At 45.5% G+C, this 17,811-nt stretch overlaps 1 protein-coding gene across 3 annotated transcripts; it reads right to left on the bottom strand.

Moving 5' to 3' along the window:
- Positions 1-2,142: 2,142 nt before the first annotated feature.
- Positions 2,143-8,495, bottom strand: LOC119294960 (cathepsin B-like protease 2). 3 transcript variants are annotated; one of them, XM_037573273.1, is made up of 12 exons: positions 6,798-8,495; positions 6,371-6,415; positions 5,714-5,758; positions 5,348-5,428; positions 5,091-5,253; positions 4,959-4,963; positions 4,787-4,861; positions 4,558-4,683; positions 3,216-3,434; positions 2,738-2,851; positions 2,618-2,653; positions 2,143-2,518 (listed from the first exon to the last, which is right to left on the bottom strand). In XM_037573273.1, the coding sequence occupies exons 1-12, from the start codon at positions 6,858-6,860 to the stop codon at positions 2,408-2,410; spliced, it is 1,083 nt and encodes a 360-aa protein (XP_037429170.1). In that variant the 5' UTR covers positions 6,861-8,495; the 3' UTR covers positions 2,143-2,407. The 3 variants fall into 3 exon arrangements, with proteins under 3 accessions (XP_037429170.1, XP_037429172.1, XP_037429173.1); XM_037573275.1 differs by lacking the exon at positions 6,371-6,415; XM_037573276.1 differs by lacking the exon at positions 5,714-5,758.
- Positions 8,496-17,811: the final 9,316 nt, after the last annotated feature.

Here is a 17,811-nt window from a genome sequence, read left to right on the forward strand (position 1 = left end):
GGGGGGGCTACGATCCACACACATAATTTCCTTGGGGACTAAAACTTGTGTATTAACTTACCTCCTATATATACATTGTCATCGACATAAAAAAATATGCTTAAAGGCATGATTGCACTTTCAGCCGGTTAGGCTATGCACCTCGCTAGCTCAGCATACAACAATGTGCATGGTCGTTGCATGCCCTAGGTTGCTAGTCTGCATCGCCTAGCGCAACTCCTGCTGCCGCCACCATTGACAGAATCAAACCGATCTGTTGCACAACACATCTCGTCGAGAGCGCCTGCTTCGCATGGCTTTTAGCTTGCCGACAACTTCTTAACTATGTGCCAACCTAGCTCATGATACCACGTGTTAGAATAATTCAGTGTGCATGTCGATCAGTCGAGGGCAAGCAATCACACAAGCACAAGCATGACAACCAAATTTGTTAACGAGTTCAGCAACATGTACCAAATCACATGATACATTGGACGACAAGCACGCCTAGACATCAAGACAACACTCCGACCACCCGCCGCGGCCAGTTCGGCCACCCCTGCCACGAGCGCCCCGGAACGTCCCTCTCATGATCTATGTCTAGCCTGCCAACTTATGTCAAATTTACTTGGCTACCGGTGATGCCCTCATATAATAGGCTCGGGTTACATATGTCCGACTCAAACACCTAATCCGCAAGTAATTGGAAGTCCAATTGTAGCACAACTTTACACATAATATTGGCATTGTTTTTAACAAAAAGCATTGCTGTTAATGAACTTCGTGTCTTTGTGGTGTCAAGAGATAGTTGGTGCAGAGATTATCATTATTGTAGTTTGCCGGTCGATGTTTTGACCATTTTTTCCTCTCTTAGGTATAGTTTTAATCTTCTATGACTTTGCTGATTACCAGGATGTTTTTGTATATGTTGGTTGTGTGCATATGAGTTATGCAGAGATCGGGTGTGTGTCCATTATGTCCGTATCCATTTGATGATTCATTTTGAGTCAATAAAATTCACTCTTTCAAATCCTACAAGATTTAAGTTTTTTATTTGATCACATAAGAACAAAGGTTCTTTTTCTAAAAAATTGAGTCGATGCTAGATATCCAATGGAATGTAGTACAAATTATTCTTTAGGAAAAAATCCTAAAGGATTCAATCCTACTAATCAAACGGCCTACATAGAAAAATTCCTAATGATTCTAATCTCTACCTAATAATAAAGAGACTACCACTTCATAGTTCATCTAAATATTACCCCCGAAGTTGCTATAAATTACCCACTATGCTACCCATAAGTGTAGAAAACAATTCGACTATTTTTCCAAAGTCGCCTTGAGCTTTGAGTCTTATATAGTGTTACCCTCATATATCAGAGTGATGTAGCGGCCAAGACCTCGGTGTTTTAGGCCGGAGACCCGGGTTGGATCCAAATCCAGCCTTTTTTCTCTTCTTTTCTTTCTTTTTTCCCTTTCTTAAGGCAAGCGGACCTCCTCCTCCCGCGTATGCGTATGGGCCGGCCCATGTGTGAGAGGCGTGATGCCCCCTATTTTTTATTTCTTTTTTCCTTTCTTTCTTTCTTATTTTTTGATTTTCCTTCTTTAAATTAATTCGAGATTTTCAAAAATTCCAAAATTTAAAAAGTTGTGAGTTTTAGATTTTTTGAGAAATCATAAAATGTTCTTGAAATTCAGAGATGTTTATTCAAAACATATTCTGGAATTTGGAAATAATGTCAATTAAATTTTAGAAAATGTTCATAAAAATTCAAACAAACCCGTAAATAATAAACAAAAGAAACCATCGCTTACATAGAGTTGTTTTAGGGAATCTTTAGAGGTCATTTTATTTTTTTAGTAGTCTATCGCGCGTCATGTATAATTTTTTTTTGTCGTCTACATAGCGCTGGGCCCCAAAAAAATTGACACAACTTTCTGTGGGTTATTTTTGTAAGCTATATGAAAATGACTAAATGTCTAATTTGCCTACATAGCTATATTTATTTTGGTACTATAGTTTTACTGGTCATGGAAAACGCCGCGATGCCAGGTCAAGGCGAGACACATCATTCATCAGTCTAGTTCAAGCAAGGTCCATCAATGTATAGTTTGCTCAGCCAAAAAAAACGTTGTGGTGCCTTAGGAAATCAAGTCACGATGACACCATCACATTTCAGTTTTTGAAATGACTTTTTAGAAGTCCCTTATCTCATAATGACATTACTCAGATGTAGTTTAAGAAATGACATTTTAAAAGTCCTTATCTCATCCTGGTATAATCTGCATAATCTGATTGTTTTTCTTCCGTTGCAACGCACGGGCATATTTGCTAGTCCTATGAAAATCCGTTGAATCAAAGAGGGTCTTAATTTGATAGGAAAATCCCTAATTCCAACTGCAACAGAGGAAAGGCGCCGCTCAGACTTCACATTGCAAAGGCGCTACCCGCGATGTTCTTTGTCGAGGGCATACCGGCATTAACATCTCCTTCAATGCCACATTCATTCGTGCCCCTTATGACCTTGAAGTACCCATCCTACAATGAATCAGAAACCAAAACTTGTTAATTAGCCAAACACATGATCCTACCATTCACTCTTGCACTTCAACAATACAGGGTATATGTCACACTCACATTGCCCCATCCTCTGTTCCACTGATTTGCAAGAAGCTGAGAAGCAGAAGACAAAATGAAACACGTCAAGACTTGATCATTGTTTGATAAATAGTGTAAGGTAGAGAATTAACAAGATACCCAGTAATCCTCGCCAGCATCACTTGTTCCCCATCCAATCAATTTGGCGGCATGACCTCCCACCATCCTACCTGTGATTTGCTTGTAAACACCTGACTTGTAGTGTGCAAAGTCCTGCAGCAAATTGCTGTATTAAATCAGCACTGAAAGTAACAAATATCTTCTTCACCTTTGATGACAGAATCTGTACTTCTGTAGTCTTATATACAATCATAAAGCATATGAGTTGTTGGCCGCATGCAAGGCTTCAAAGATAATAATTGTATTTCATATTTCAGTATGCTAACAAGAGTATGTATGTTTTTGTTTCCATTTCTCCTACTGCCATGTTCTTTCCACGGTTTTATTCAGATTTAAAGCTTTTCAAAGTTTTGTTTATATTATGTTTGTACATTTCAAAGTAATAGCAGAAATTTCGACTCATTTTGAGAGCCTTGGCAGAACACATGTCAAACATCAAATACTGAATCGAAGTTACCTCATAAATTATGAAAGAAACTTCTACAGGGCCATTCTTGTAGACCTCTGCCATGATGTCATGTGGATCAGAGTTTACTTGGTATGCATCGATGCTGAAATGTTTCTTTTCCTCCCAAACTTGGTTCTGAACCTTGCATTTCTTTTCACACACAGGTGTAGGATAAGCAGGTTCGCATCCAGGATGCTGGCAGCCAACCTGATCAAAGAATGGATCGCACTGCAAGACAGTAATATGTACAAGGATGAGTGGTATGCTCAGCTGAGTCTTTTTTACAAGAAACATTAGGGGAGAGCCTAGTTAAATAAAAATACAATAAAATGATATGAAAGCAATACATAGTGAGGAACAGAAAGAAAAAATGCAAAAAAATCTAGCCAGATAAAGGCGTGCAGATAGTTTCAGGCTTTCAGCTAGGCTTTCTGTGTTTTCCAGAAGATCTTTCTTGAAGATCATGAAGAAATATTTATAATGATTCTTGTACTTCATGTTGTTAGAATAAATCCAAGGCGCTCCGTCGATCTACCTAGGACCAAGCAATCACACGAGGCACAACACCGAGATTTGTTAACGAGGTTCACCGATATGGCTACATCCCCGGGGCCTGACTACGGGCGCTCCTCCCCGTGACACCGTCACAATACCGCACTCCGGCCGCCCGGGCGCTGGCACACGCCGCCGGCTACCCCGCGTGCCCGTGCTATTATGTTACGCAATCCCGGGTCCGCTACACCAGCGTTTCCGACCCACATGCGTCACCAGGCCCAACCGGAGAGCAACACCGACTTATGAGAGGCCTTGGGCCCTCTTCCCCCAAAAGACTAGCCTGTTAGGAGCCTGTTAGGAGGGGACACCCCCACCCTTATAAATCGTGTTATGTCTACCCCCACAACCGATGTAGGACTAAACCCAACACATGTTGTATATGCGACAGCGAATTTTCCAAAACTTGAAACAGAGCAATTTGTATTGTAGTGTTGTGCCTGAACAAAGTTGGGATGAATTTGCAAATAGTCAGGACACACTAAGATTACAATATGCTCCTACTATTCCCTGATTTTCGGGTTCAAATATACAGTGTTACCATATCATTTAGCGCCAAATGATACAATCAATATCTGAGCTGTTAAAAAAATGTATTCACAAACCAATCAATTTCATTTACGGATCGAAATATTACTGATAATTAATATACTATCCAACTTCCATTATATTGATATTACAGATTCAGTAATACCCACTGTTGTAGTTAGAACTTAGAACAGAGAGAAGTGATTCATAATAACAGGATCAAAATAGTATCAGGACACTGAAGTGGTAGAAAATAGAGAGTTAGCTATACCTCGTCAGTAACAACACCGTTCTCGACGAAGTATTGCCATGCGAAGATAGGATATCCTCCCTCACAACCATCGCCACACAGAAACCCACAGCAAGCCACTATGTCATTGACAGAAAGTGAAACGTTCTGCAAGGAATAAAACCAGCAGGCTGGTTATTGTAAGAAAAGGACCAAACAGGCCTGTTTAAAAACGGACCCGAGAGTAGACGGATCGTCCATATGCACTCACCACGCCGTGATGAATGCAGAAACGATCTTGCAGGCACTCCACAGCACCAAAGGCCCAACACGCACCACAGTGACCCTGCCATTGTCAACCAATACATACTACCTTGATCATCTTCAATTTTCCAGCAAGCACTCGTGGTGGTAACGACATAAGGTAATGTGCATAGACTTACTTGATCTGCTCATGAAAATCAGCGTTTTCCAAGGTATTGGAGAAAAACAACGATTAAATGAAGTTGGTCAGTGCAATTAAAACGGCATAGAACCGGTTTATGATCATGGAGTTATCTAGTAGTTGAGCTTACCAAGTATTTTCCCGATCGTGCTGCAGCCAGACCATTTAGATCTGGCGTCGAACTCCTTTGGGAGATCCTCCTTTTCTGATGTAGAATAAGTTTTGGTTGGAACACCAGCCAGTAAACCTGGAGGCGTTGGCTTCACTCCCAGGATATGCTTAAATTGCTCAATCTGCACGGAAGAGGATGATTCCGAGGTCAGCAAACAGAGAAGAAAAAAATGGTGCCTCGATGGAAACACAAGATGAACAGAGTGTTCTATGTACAGTATAGTTTGCGAGGTAGGGATTGTGTCCAGCCGTCCACCCGGCATTGGGATGCTTGTTGACCGTCTGAATGATGTCCTTCTGCGACAGTACAATACAACACCATATCATGAAGAGCAATACAAACAATAGATTTAGAGATGGTGTCAATCTGAGTGCATGGATTTCGAGTCGCTCGACTAGTCGCGACTAGTCGACGACTAGTCTATGAGTCGCAAAAATATGGTCGACTCAGCTTAGTGTCGACTCGCGACTCTGAGTCGCGACTAGTCACAACGCAGGCTCGACTTCTTCCGAGTCGCTGCCCCAGAGCGACTCGCATGAGTCGCGACTCAAAAACCATGTCTGAGTGGGACTAAAAGTCACCTGGATGATTCCTAGGGAATGCTCTGCCTTGGCTGCTCCCGCTAGCTGCATGTACATAGAGATTTTAAGCAAATATATATGTGATTCAGCTAACCGAGTAACACCCTGACCCTATCTATTCGGTGTTAGGATCGGGTTTTCGTTCTTAGCAATTTTTGTTGTCCGTGGATGGCAAGTTTAGTGGGTAAGCATGACAAATCCGTTCAGTTCAATTATTTTTTGGCCAGGTTTTGCCGTGCTTGCTAACTAATTTTGTCATCATCGCGGCTACTAAAATTGCCATAAAAAACATTTGTTCTGCCACGCCTTCCTGGGAAGGTCAGCACGATAACACTAAAAAAAACAGAATTTTGTTTCAGAGCTATTCGACTTTCAGTGTTTGGCATCAGCTTATCAGAGAAAAGGCCCTCGGTTGGCTCGCCATCGAGTCGAGCTCCACCAGCACGGGCGAGGACGGTAGGGACCCATTAAGCTTGCGATCCTCAAAGTTTCCCTAAACGGAAAGCCGTACCCTGCTAAATTGCTAATCTCCGCAAGTTTGGTAACGAACCTGTGATAGTACAACACCATTATGATTATGATTATTAGTACAAACAATAGAAGATGAGTAGGAGTAGACATAAATATGGTGTCAATTTGAGGGGGATAAAAAATGACCTGTATTATTGGTAGGGAATGGTCTCCCCTCGCAGCTCCGACGAGCTGCAGGTACAAACACATGTTAAAGCAAACATGGATGTGATTCAGCCAACTGCGTAACATCATGACTGATTCCTTAATGCTAGTAGGGGTGGGCACATTTTATCCCAAGCAGAGAAAAACATGGGATGAAGGGATCGAACATTCGTTCCAAGCTATTCGTTTTTCAGTATCAGTCTATCAGAGGACGGGCTCGCCATCTAGCTGCAACACGGCGCGGGAGGCCCGAGGCCCCTCCATCAGGTCCGGGGTGGTGGATTCGTTCGCGCTTCGCGGAGGACAGGTCGTCACCCACTAAGCTTCCGAGGTTCGCTGCGCTCGACTACTACTACCAAATCTGCAGCAGAGGTGGGATCTCGTTCAGATAAGACGAGAAGAACCGAACCTGGGGGGCAGCGGCGGCGGCAGAGAGGAGGACGAGCAGCGCCAGCGGGAGTAGCCTCCCCATCTCCTTCTTCGACCGGCGACAGGGGGGAAGCAAGCAGCAGGAGTAGCTGCAGCTGGCGGACTTGCTTCTCCTCCTCCCCCACACCGGCCTTTAAACAGGGGAGTAGCTGTAGGCTGTCGCAGGGGACTGGAGCTAAGCTGCAAAAATGGTTTCCGGGGGTGGTGATGCGGGCGCAGGTGCCGCGATACGCCTGTCGGCCCCCTTTTCTGCCTTCAGATCGGCACCACGCGACGGCGTGCGTGCTGCCACGCCAGAGCCAGCAACCGTTTTAAAACGTACGTACTTGTATACTATCGGCTTGATTCGCCCATGCGTCGCGGCCTTCTTCTCGCGGGAATCCTTTTGGAAATGGGCAGTACTAGGCGCCGGTCGACCGGCCCAAATTTGGGCCGGTCGACGCGCAGCCGCCCGATGCACGCGCCCTGGACCACACGATTGCCTCGCGCACGTCCCTCTCTTCTCGCGAGAAACGCCAGCCCTTTCTTCTCGCGAGAAACGCCAGCCGCACACATTCCCTACTAGCTCGTGGTTCCCCCGCGGCCTTTCGCCTCTGGCTCGATGGCGCCTCTCGTCGGCTCGCAGCCACTGCTCGGCAGCGCAGCCCGCCGGACCCCCTCGCCGGCTTGATGGTCGCATCGCTCGTGCCCCGCGTGTGTCTGTCCCCATGTAGCAAAACACGCCGTCGGTTCCAGCAAAAGAGCCTGCAGGTTGAAACATCCTCGCTAGTTCGTTGCTCCTACCGTAGCCGTCGCCGTAATCGGTTCCAGCAAAATTTGGCGCCGATTCCAACAAAATTGTGCACCGGTTCCAGGTTTTGCCAATTTCGTAGCTCCCCTGGCACATCTCGCACGAGGGAAGAAAAGCGGCCGTCAGGGCCGTGCTATGGAATCAACCAGCTCCAGCAAAATACTTCGATGGTTCCAGCAAAAAAGAGGAATCTAACAAAAAAATCAAAAAGAAAGAGTGGTAGCAAAAATCAAATACGGTAGCAGCAAAAACAAAGGGCGGTGGTAGCAAAAATTTGAAACTCGTTTCAGCCAAAATCAAAGACGGGCGGTAGCAAAAATCTGAAAGATTGTAGTAGCAAAATCATATATGGTAGTAGCAAAAATCATAGATGGTAGCAGCAAAAATTAGAGCTGGTTCCAGCAAGAAGCACCCCCAATTACAAATCCTTGCAAAAAAAATCACTAATTCGAGCAAAACAAAAACCTAGTTGTAGCAAAAATTGCAGCCGATGGCAGCTCTCGTCGAATCCGGGTGAAGCACCGCTCTTTGCCGGTGGTGGCACTCCGCCTCGCCGGTTCCAGCATGCCCCCGCAACTCGGCACGCCGGTCCTAGCTCCAGGCACGACGCGGTTGTAGCACTCGGCACCTCGAGTCGCCGTTATCGCCCCGCATCACACCTCGTGCTGGTGTCTCCATTGGCTCGGGCCAGCTGCCGTCGGGGCTCTCCGCACCAGATTCGCCACCAAAAACCGCCGGCCAAAAACACAGCACCTCCCTTCCCCAGGACCCCTCGCAGCAGCGCCTTCCTCCTCTCGATTTACAGCGGCGATTGGTGGCCGTTGTGTGCAGCGGTGGCTGTGATTTGTGAGGAAGATAGGGGAAGTTGCGATGTCCTGGTCAAATCGATGAGAGAAAGGGGAACAACGACACGTGATGAGGTATGTGGCAAGAGAAGAGCACCCGTGGGCCCAGTACATGCGCACTAGCGACCGGCGGAACAGGTAGCCGGTCGACCGGCTGCGAATGTTTACCTTTGGAAATTTAGTAGTACTCCATTAAACCATTACTGAATATGGAGTAGTAGCTGCAACTGTGCAGATCTTTATTGTTTTTGCCAAGACATTTGTTAGAGCATGGAACACGAGTAGACAGGATGGCAGATCGGCACATGCACAATTTTTTTTATGGGCATTATAAAACCGGATAAGAGTAGCCATCGTAGATCTCAAGATCTGTCCATTCTTTTATGGCATCTACAGCAAGACGCTAAATCTGGTCCCTCAAACGCTGATGTGTCTGAAGTTATCCTCAAATGGTGACTGGGCAAGCCCTTAAATTTTCTGGCGAGAATATCATACAAAAAGCTGACATTCGGTGGAAACCGGTGAAAACCACGTGAAAATGATATTTAAAGTTTCAAAAAGAAAAATCTCAAAATGATATAGGATGTTAAGAGGGTGATGTTTCTATTGGCATGCAAAATATTAAGTTTAAACACATTACGGGATGTGAGTTATGAAAACGACAAAATTAACGTTGAATAGCGTCAACAGTAACATCGCTATTCATTGCTGAATTTCTCTTTTTCATAGCTCGCATCGCGTTTTGTCCGATGAAATACCCATGCTTCAATTTTTTGTCCCTTCTTTTTTGAAGCACTGTATTTGGATACGAGCACTATCTTAAGTCGTCCAATGGCTCATCAGACGAGGATTACACAGATGAGACAGTGATGATGCTGGCGGTCCTTGCGGACGTGGAATGTGCGAAAGAGCATGTTCTCAATTTCAAGGGACCGATCAAGGGTCGTCGAGTGCTCAACCGCAACAGGGTGCGCGACCATTTGACCTTGATGGATGACTACTTTGCCCCCGATGCCCTCTCCGCTGACAGTTTTCGTCGGCGCTTTCGGATGCGCAAAAATGTCTTTGGTCGTCTCTACCATGGCCTCTGATCCTCTGATGACTACTTCATCTTGAAGAAGGACGCCTTGGCAAGGATTGGGTTCTCTAGTTACCAGAATTGCACGGGCGCACTGCGGATGCTTGCATATGGCACGGCCGCTGATTCGTGGAACGAGTACCTACGGATGCCTGATAGTACATGTGAAGGTGTCATGCTCAGGTTTGCAACTGTCATGGTCTCGGTGTTTGGATATCAGTAGTACCTAAGAGAACCAACTATGGCAGAGACCGAGAGGCTCTTGGCAATCTTGGAAGCAAGGGGGTGGCCAGGTTTGTTCGGATCTCTTGACTGCATGCATTGGAAAATGGAAGAAATGCCCAAAAGTTTTACAAGGGCAATATGAGGGTCATATTAAGAAGCCCACCATCATTCTTGAAGCAAGTGCATCACAATATCTTTGGATTTGGCATGCTTTTTTGGCATGTCCGGTGTCTCACAATGACATCAATGTGCTGCAGCGTTAACGTTCATCATTGTTTGCTAGGTTGACTGAAAGAAAAGTTCCTCCTTGCCACTATACCATCAATGGTCATGAGTACAACATGGGCAACTATCTGGTTGACGGTATCTATCTTCCGTTGCTACTTTTGTCAACACCATCTCTGTTGGAAATATGAGCAATTTACCGAATGATTTTATTAACAAAAATACTAGATAAAGCATGACTAAAATAGAAAATATAAAGCAAGTCATGCAATCTGACAGAGAGAAGGTAAACATCATCTGCATATATGAACTTGAGGTAAACACATCTAGAACAGACACTAGATGAAGTTGCTTATACGAAACAGAACCTAACATACGTAGGGCAGAAACTAGAGCCAAGAACTGTAGGAGGACTTCTAACAGAAAGGAGAAGAACACGTACGACACAGCAGCAGCAGAAGCGCTGGACTTGGGGTCGGTGTCCTTGCCTGCCATGTCGTCGAGGAGGTCGTGGACGTCGGGGAAGAAGTCGTCGTCGGGGAAGTAGTCGTCGGCGACCGGATCGTCCGTGATGAAGTAGCCAGTAGTCGCGCTGAGCGCTCCCCAAAAACCTTATCACCCTTCTCCCGTACAAGACTCAAAAGGTGCGGTCTCGGAGGCCTACTGTCCCGACGTGCGGTGCACGCTGCAAGCCGGGATGAGGAAGACAGTAGTAGCGCAGAGATTGGAACTGTGTGGCGAGAGGAAGAGGATCTTCTGATGTGTCTCTCGAGAGAGGAGTGACCTCTCTTATATAGGCACAACAGAGGGACGCGAGCAGGCTGCGCCGGGAGGTGAAGCAACGGAGGGAGACGAAGTGAATAGGCAGCACGCGAAGAGGTGCGCCGTTCATATTCATTATCCACTACCGCAAAAACTTTTCAGCTCCCAGGTGACCTTTCGTATACCCGTAGTGCGTGGCAAAAATTAGACATCGGCTCGGCTCATTCCCGCGGCACGGCGCGGCGCGGTGCGTTGTGACGAGGCGTGGCGTGGCGTGGCGTGGCGAGGCGGGCGGAGGAGGAGGAGCGCGCGTGGATGTCCCTCTTGTTCTCATGCTCATACAAGTGGGGAAGGAGCCTCCCTTATAAAGAGGTCCAACTCCCTCTAAACTAGCAAGGTGGGACTAAACTTTTAGTTCTACCTCTTGCCTTGCACGAATGGGCTGCGTGGGCCTCTAGGATTTATTAGGAATTTCTGAAAATGCTATTGGGCTAGGCCCAAATAGGCAAAAATTCCAGCAATCCCCCACCAGATCCCAGAGGCACACAAAATTTGTCTTTGGTTCCAAAACATTGTTTTATATACCGGTACTGCAGTGGAGACTATTAAGTTGAACTTCCACCTAGAACCCTATGCTACACTAGTAAGCAACTTGAAGAGTGGACTGGGCCTTGAACTGCAAGTTTTCTGCGAATCTAATTTCACATAAAGCCTTGACCGATACGTGGCTACCGTGGGTCTTCCCCGCGGGTGGAGCTTATGCATCATACTCCGTGACCTTTCATGAGTTTACTAGAGAGAATCCTACTCTCATAGATTGCGAGGTTTAACAATCAGACTCATATAGGTGCGTTCTTCAAAAGATGTTCTGCAGGACAACATCTCTGCTTCAAAAAGCCACTTAGAACACATTAAGATATACATCAACCTGCAATGCAGATTAGGAGAATATTGCATCTTCATGGAGTGGTATTTTAACAGTAAGGATACTCTCCTCTCAGTTGACCAACAGCTTGTCTTCCACATCTAATTCACGTGATCTCCAATCACAAAGAATAGGTTACCACTGTGAACAACTCATATTGTGGGTCTCATTCCCATCTCCCTCGATGCATTATCTATCACATTACGTGATAAACCCTTAGTAAAAGGATCTGCCAGATTTTTAGACGTTTGGATATAGTCCAATGCAATAACTCCAGAGTTTTTCATTTTTCTGACAGACTTTAACCTTCTCTGAACGTGTCTTGATGACTTCATGTTATCCTTTGAGCTGCTCACTTTAGTGATCACAGTTTGATTGTCACAGTTCATAAGGATACCCAGTACAGGTTTCTCAACTACCGGCAAGTCATTCAAGAGCCGACAAAGCCAATCTGCTTCGACCGTAGCTGTATCTAGTGCTGTGAGTTCTGCTTCCATTGTTGACCTCGTTAAGATGGTCTGCTTGCAAGACTTCCAAGAAACAGCGCCACCTCCATGAGTGAATACATAACCGCTCGTGGCCTTTATCTCATCAGCATCTGAGATCCAGTTTGAGTTACTATATCCTTCAAGCACCTTTGGATGCCCAGTGTAGTGAATTCCATAATTCGCAGTGCCTTTCAAATAACGCAAAACTCTCTCTAGAGCTTTCCAATGCACATCTCCTGGTTTTGAAACAAACCGACTCAGTTTGCTAACAGCAAAAGAGATGTCAGGTCTTGTAGCACTGGCTAAGTACATAAGTGAGCCAATAATCTGAGAATACTTCAATTGATCTCTAGCAATTCTTCGATTCTTTCGAAGCAGCACGCTAGCATCATATGGTGTTGGAGAGGGCTTGCAGTCACTATAGCCAAAGCGACTCAAGATCTTTTCCACATAGTGAGATTGAAGCAATGTAATCCCACCATCATCATCTCTCAACAACTTGATGTTCAGAATGACATCAGCCACTCCTAAATCCTTCATCTCAAAACAGCGAGATAAGAAATCCTTGACCTCCTTAATAACATTCAGATTTGTTCCGAAAATCAGTATGTCATCAACATACAAGCAAAGCATAACTCCCTCGCCCCCACCATGGCGATAGTACACACATTTGTCAGCTTCGTTCACAACAAAGCCTGCAGCTGTTAGAGTTCTTTCGAACTTCTCATGCCACTGTTTGGGTGCTTGCTTGAGTCCATATAAAGACTTCAGCAACTTGCACACTTTCCCTTCCTGACCATCTATTACAAACCCATCTGGTTGTTCCATATAAATTTCCTCATCCAACTCTCCATTTAGGAAAGCAGTCTTAACATCCATTTGATGAACGAGAAGATCATGTGAGGCAGCTAGTGAAAGTAGATCTCGAATAGTGGTCAGTCGAGCCACAGGTGAGTAAGTATCAAAAAAGTCTTCACCTTCCTTTTGGGTATAACCCTTTGCCACGAGCCGAGCCTTGTACTTTTCAATAGTACCATCAGGCCTAAGCTTCTTCTTGAATACCCATTTGCATCCTATAGGTTTGCACCCATAAGGACGATCAGTTATCTCCCAAGTTTCATTCGCCAAGATGGAATCCATCTCGCTACGAACCGCTTCCTTTCAGTAGTCAGCATCTTCCGATGCATAGGCCTCCGAAATAGAACTGGGAGTGTCATCTATGAGATACACAAGAAAATCATCACTAAAGGACTTTGCAGTCCTCTGTCTCTTGCTCCTAGTAGGAACTTCATTGTTTTCCTCCACAGGACTTTCAAAGTGTTCCATCGAAATGGCAGGTTCGGTAATTGTAACTGGTTCCTGATTCGATGAACTAGGCATTTCCTGATTAGATGAGGTAGCCATATCCTTCATGGGAAAGATATCTTGAAAGAAAGTCGCATCATTCGACTCCATGATCGTACCGACATGCATGTCAGGTACCTTAGATTTTACAACCAAGAATCTATAGCCAATGCTATGAAAATCATATCCCAGGAAAACACAATCCACAGTTTTTGGTCCCAGCTTCCGCTTCTTTGGAATTGGCACATTGACTTTCGCCAAACAACCCCAGGTTCGTAGATAAGAGAGCTTTAATCTTTTCTTCTCCCATTCCTCGAATGGAGTTATCTCTTTGTTCTTTGTGGGAACTCGGTTTAGGACATGACATGCAGTCAATATCGCCTCCCCCACCATGCCTTGGAGAGACCCGATGTGTCTAACATGGCGTTAACCAAATCAGTTAGAGTACGGTTCTTCCTTTCGGCCACCCCATTTGACTGAGGTGAGTAGGGAGGCGTCCTCTCATGGATTATACCATGTTCCGCACAAAAATCATCAAATTCATTGGAAAAATACTCTCCACCACGGTCGGACCTAAGCCTCTTGATTTTTTGATCAAGTTGGTTTTCCACTTCAGCTTTATAGATCTTGAAAAAGTTCAAAGCCTCATTCTTAGATTTCAGAAGATACACACGGCAGTATCTAGTGGAGTCGTCAATTAACGTCATGAAATATTTCTTTCCACCTTTTGTCAAAACACCATTCATTTCACATAGATCTGAATGTATAAGTTCTAGTGGTGCAAGATTTCTCGTCTCCGCAGTCACGTGAGACTTACGAGGTTGCTTAGCTTGCACACATACTTGACACTTAGATACCTTGACAGTGGTGAAACTAGGGATTAAGTTCAACTTCGCTAGTCGTGACATGCAACCAAAGTTAACATGACAAAGACGTGAATGCCACACATTTGATTCACTATTGTTGCAAATATGATTAACAACTTTATTGCAAACGTCTGATAAGGATAAATGAAACATGCCTCCTGACTCATAGCCTTTACCAACAAAGGTTCCATACTTGGATATTACAAATTTATTCGACTCAAAGACAAGCTTATAGCCATCTCTACACAGAAGAGATTCGCTAACAAGATTTTTATTGACGGAGGGGACATAATGCACGTTCTTCAGCCGCACGATCTTCCCCGAAGTAAACTTCAGATCGACCGTGCCAACACCACGAACAGAAGCACTTGAACCGTTGCCCATTAGCACGGTTGAAGTCCCTGCGGTCTGATAAGACGAAAACATGGAAATATCACCGCATACATGCACATTAGCACCCGTGTCAATCAACCAATCAGGAGAATGACTAACTGAAAGAATAGTGGGAAATATACCATACCCATCATCCTTCATGTTAGTGTCTCCAATGACAATATTAGCGGTCTTGCCGCCTTTCCCAGGATGACGCTTGTCATAGCGATTGGGGCAACTAGGAGCCCAATGATCAGGATCTCCACACACATGACAGACACCTTTCTTCTTGTCATTCTTCTTCTTGAAGTTCGTGTGCTGCACAGCCTTGTTCTTCCCATCAAACTTTGCTTTACCATCAAGCTTGCCCTTGTTCTTGAACTTATGGGACTGGAAGTTTTTCTTCTGTACCAGATTGGCACTAGATCCTCCCTCAATACCTCGAGCACGTGTGTCCTTTGCTCTCGCCTTTTCTTCCACATCAAGAGTACCAATGAGATCCGGAACGGAAAACTCCTGTCTCTTATGTTTCAGTAAGGTAGCAAAGTTCCTCCATGAAGGAGGAAGCTTAGTGATGATACCCCCGGCAACAAACTTGTCCGGTAGCATGCAATTGAAGTGCTCAAGTTCTCTAGCAAATGACTGTATCTCATGAGCCTGCTCAACCACGGAGCGCTCTTCAGTCATCCTGTAATCATAGAATTGCTCCATGATGTACAACTCAGTGCCGGCATCCGAGACCCCAAACTTGGCCTCGAGCGCGTCCCACATATCTTTTCCATTGTCAATTGACGCATAAGCATCAACTATGTTCTCACCAAGAACACTCAAGAGAGCAGCCTTAAACAAGGTATCCATTTTCTGAAAAGCTTGTTCCTGTTGGGCATCTTGCTCTCCTTCAGGTTTGCCAAGAGTGGCGTCATAGCAGCTCATGGTCTGAAACCATAAGACTGCTCTCACGCGCCACCTCTTATAGTGGATACCCTCAAACATAGGAGGTCTCATGGAAGCAGCAAAACCACTCGGGGTAAATTGCCTATAATAAGGTTTTTGGATTGTTGGAAATATGAGCAATTTACCGAATGATTTTATTAACAAAAATACTAGATAAAGCATGACTAAAATAGAAAATATAAAGCAAGTCATGCAATCTGACAGAGAGAAGGTAAACAACATCTGCATATATGAATTTGAGGTAAACACATCTAGAACAAACACTAGATGAAGTTTCTTATACGAAACAGAACCTAACATATGTAGGGCACAAACTAGAGCCAAGAACTGTAGGAGGACTTCTAACAGAAAGGAGAAGAACACGTACGGCACAACAGCAGCAGAAGCGCTGGACTTGGGGTCGGTGTCCTCGCCTGCCATGTCGTCGAGGAGGTCGTGGACGTCGGGGAAGAAGTCGTCGTCGGCGACCGGATCGTCCGTGATGAAGTAGCCAGTAGTCGCGCTGAGCGCTCCCCAAAAACCTTATCACCCTTCTCCCGTACAGGACTCAAAAGGTGCGGTCTCGGAGGCCTACTGTCCCGACGTGCGGTGCATGCCGCAAGCCAGGATGAGAAAGACAGCAGTAGCGCAGAGATTGGAACTGTGTGGCGAGAGGAAGAGGACCTTCTGATGTGTCTCTCAGAAGAGGAGCGACCTCTCTTATATAGGCACAACAGAGGGACGCGAACAGGCTGCGCCGGGAGGTGAAGCAACGGAGGGAGACGAAATGAACAGGCAGCACGCGAAGAGGTGCGCCGTTCGTATTCATTATCCACTACCGCAAAAACTTTTCAGCTCCCAAGTGACCTTTCGTATACCCGTAGTGCGTGGCAAAAATTAGACATCGGCTCGGCTCATTCCCGCAACCCGCGGCGCGGCGCGGCGCGGCGCGGCGCGGCGGGCGGCGGCGGAGGAGCGCGCGTGGATGTCCCTCTTGTTCTCATGCTCATACAAGTGGAGAAGGAGCCTCCCTTATAAAGAGGTCCAACTCCCTCTAAACTAGCAAGGTGGGACTAAACTTTTAGTTCCACCTCTTGCCTTGCACGAATGGGCTGTGTGAGCCTCTAGGATTTATTAAGAATTTCTGAAAATGCTATTGGGCTAGGCCCAAATAGGCAAAAATTCCAGCAATCTCTAACCTAGTTCACCAGAAAAAATCTCACTTTGCCAAAAACAAGAAGTAGCTAGAAAGCACGTTGACAGGGCATTTGGAGTTCTGCATGCACGCTTTGCAGTTGTTCGTGGGCTGCTAGACAATGGGATTCAGAGACCTTGTGGGAGGTGATGACCTGTTCTGTGATTGTGCACAACATGATCGTAGAGATTGAGGGTAAGGATGCCGCCACAGGTCTTGAAAAGAGCATATCGAGCTTCTATACTAGAATCCGACATATTTGAAGAGTTAGTTCAAATGCATCAACAGATTCGACATCGAGCAACTCACAAGCAACTAAGGGAAGGTATGATTAACTATCTGTGGGCGGTTATAGGGTACAACAATGTTGGAACTTATTTAAATTGGAACTACTGCTGCATTTGAATATTTGAACTATTCTAGACTATATATGCGGCTATTTGAGCATGCGGGCTTAAATTTTTTTTGGGACGAATGTATGCGGATAGTATTGGATGATCGGCTCCCACATCAATGTCAAGTAGACTGGCCCTCCTGCCTGCAGACGGATGCAGGAGAAAATTTATGGATCAGTGTTGGAGATGTCCTAAGGCCGAAGGACCGAAGAGCGCTCGCAATCCATGTGTCCCTTTTACTCGAGGTGAAAAAAAAAATAACAGCGAAAGAAGGGGCGTCCCGCAGATAACACCTCCCTAGGGTAAAGCATAACGATGGATCATTTCCTTCCTTCTGAAGCAAGGCATGTTTACGTCGGCTAATTGGGAGAGGAAGGTTCGCGACCTCTTTTCCATCTCCTTCCTCTCTCACACGCACTTGTTCTTTCCATGGCCGACTGTCGACTACTGTTGCCGCTGCTGCTGCCATCCCATTGGTCCGCAGGGCGGAGAAGGTCCAAGCGAACGATGCCAAAAATACGAAGGGCCCTTTAGTGAGGGCAACAGAGGAG

This window comes from Triticum dicoccoides, chromosome 4B (genome assembly GCF_002162155.2).
Source record: "Triticum dicoccoides isolate Atlit2015 ecotype Zavitan chromosome 4B, WEW_v2.0, whole genome shotgun sequence".
NCBI classification, from domain to species: domain Eukaryota; kingdom Viridiplantae; phylum Streptophyta; class Magnoliopsida; order Poales; family Poaceae; genus Triticum; species Triticum dicoccoides.

Bases quoted from the DNA above. Each gene is read 5' to 3' on its own strand.
- LOC119294960 (XM_037573273.1), bottom strand. From the start codon at position 6,860: ATGGGGAGGCTACTCCCGCTGGCGCTGCTCGTCCTCCTCTCTGCCGCC. The intron at 3,435-4,557 runs GTATAGCTAACT...ACTGTCTTGCAG, and splicing joins ACGGTGTTGTTACTGACGAG to TGCGATCCATTCTTTGATCA. The intron at 2,654-2,737 runs GTATCTTGTTAA...TCTGCTTCTCAG, and splicing joins ATGCTGGCGAGGATTACTGG to CTTCTTGCAAATCAGTGGAA.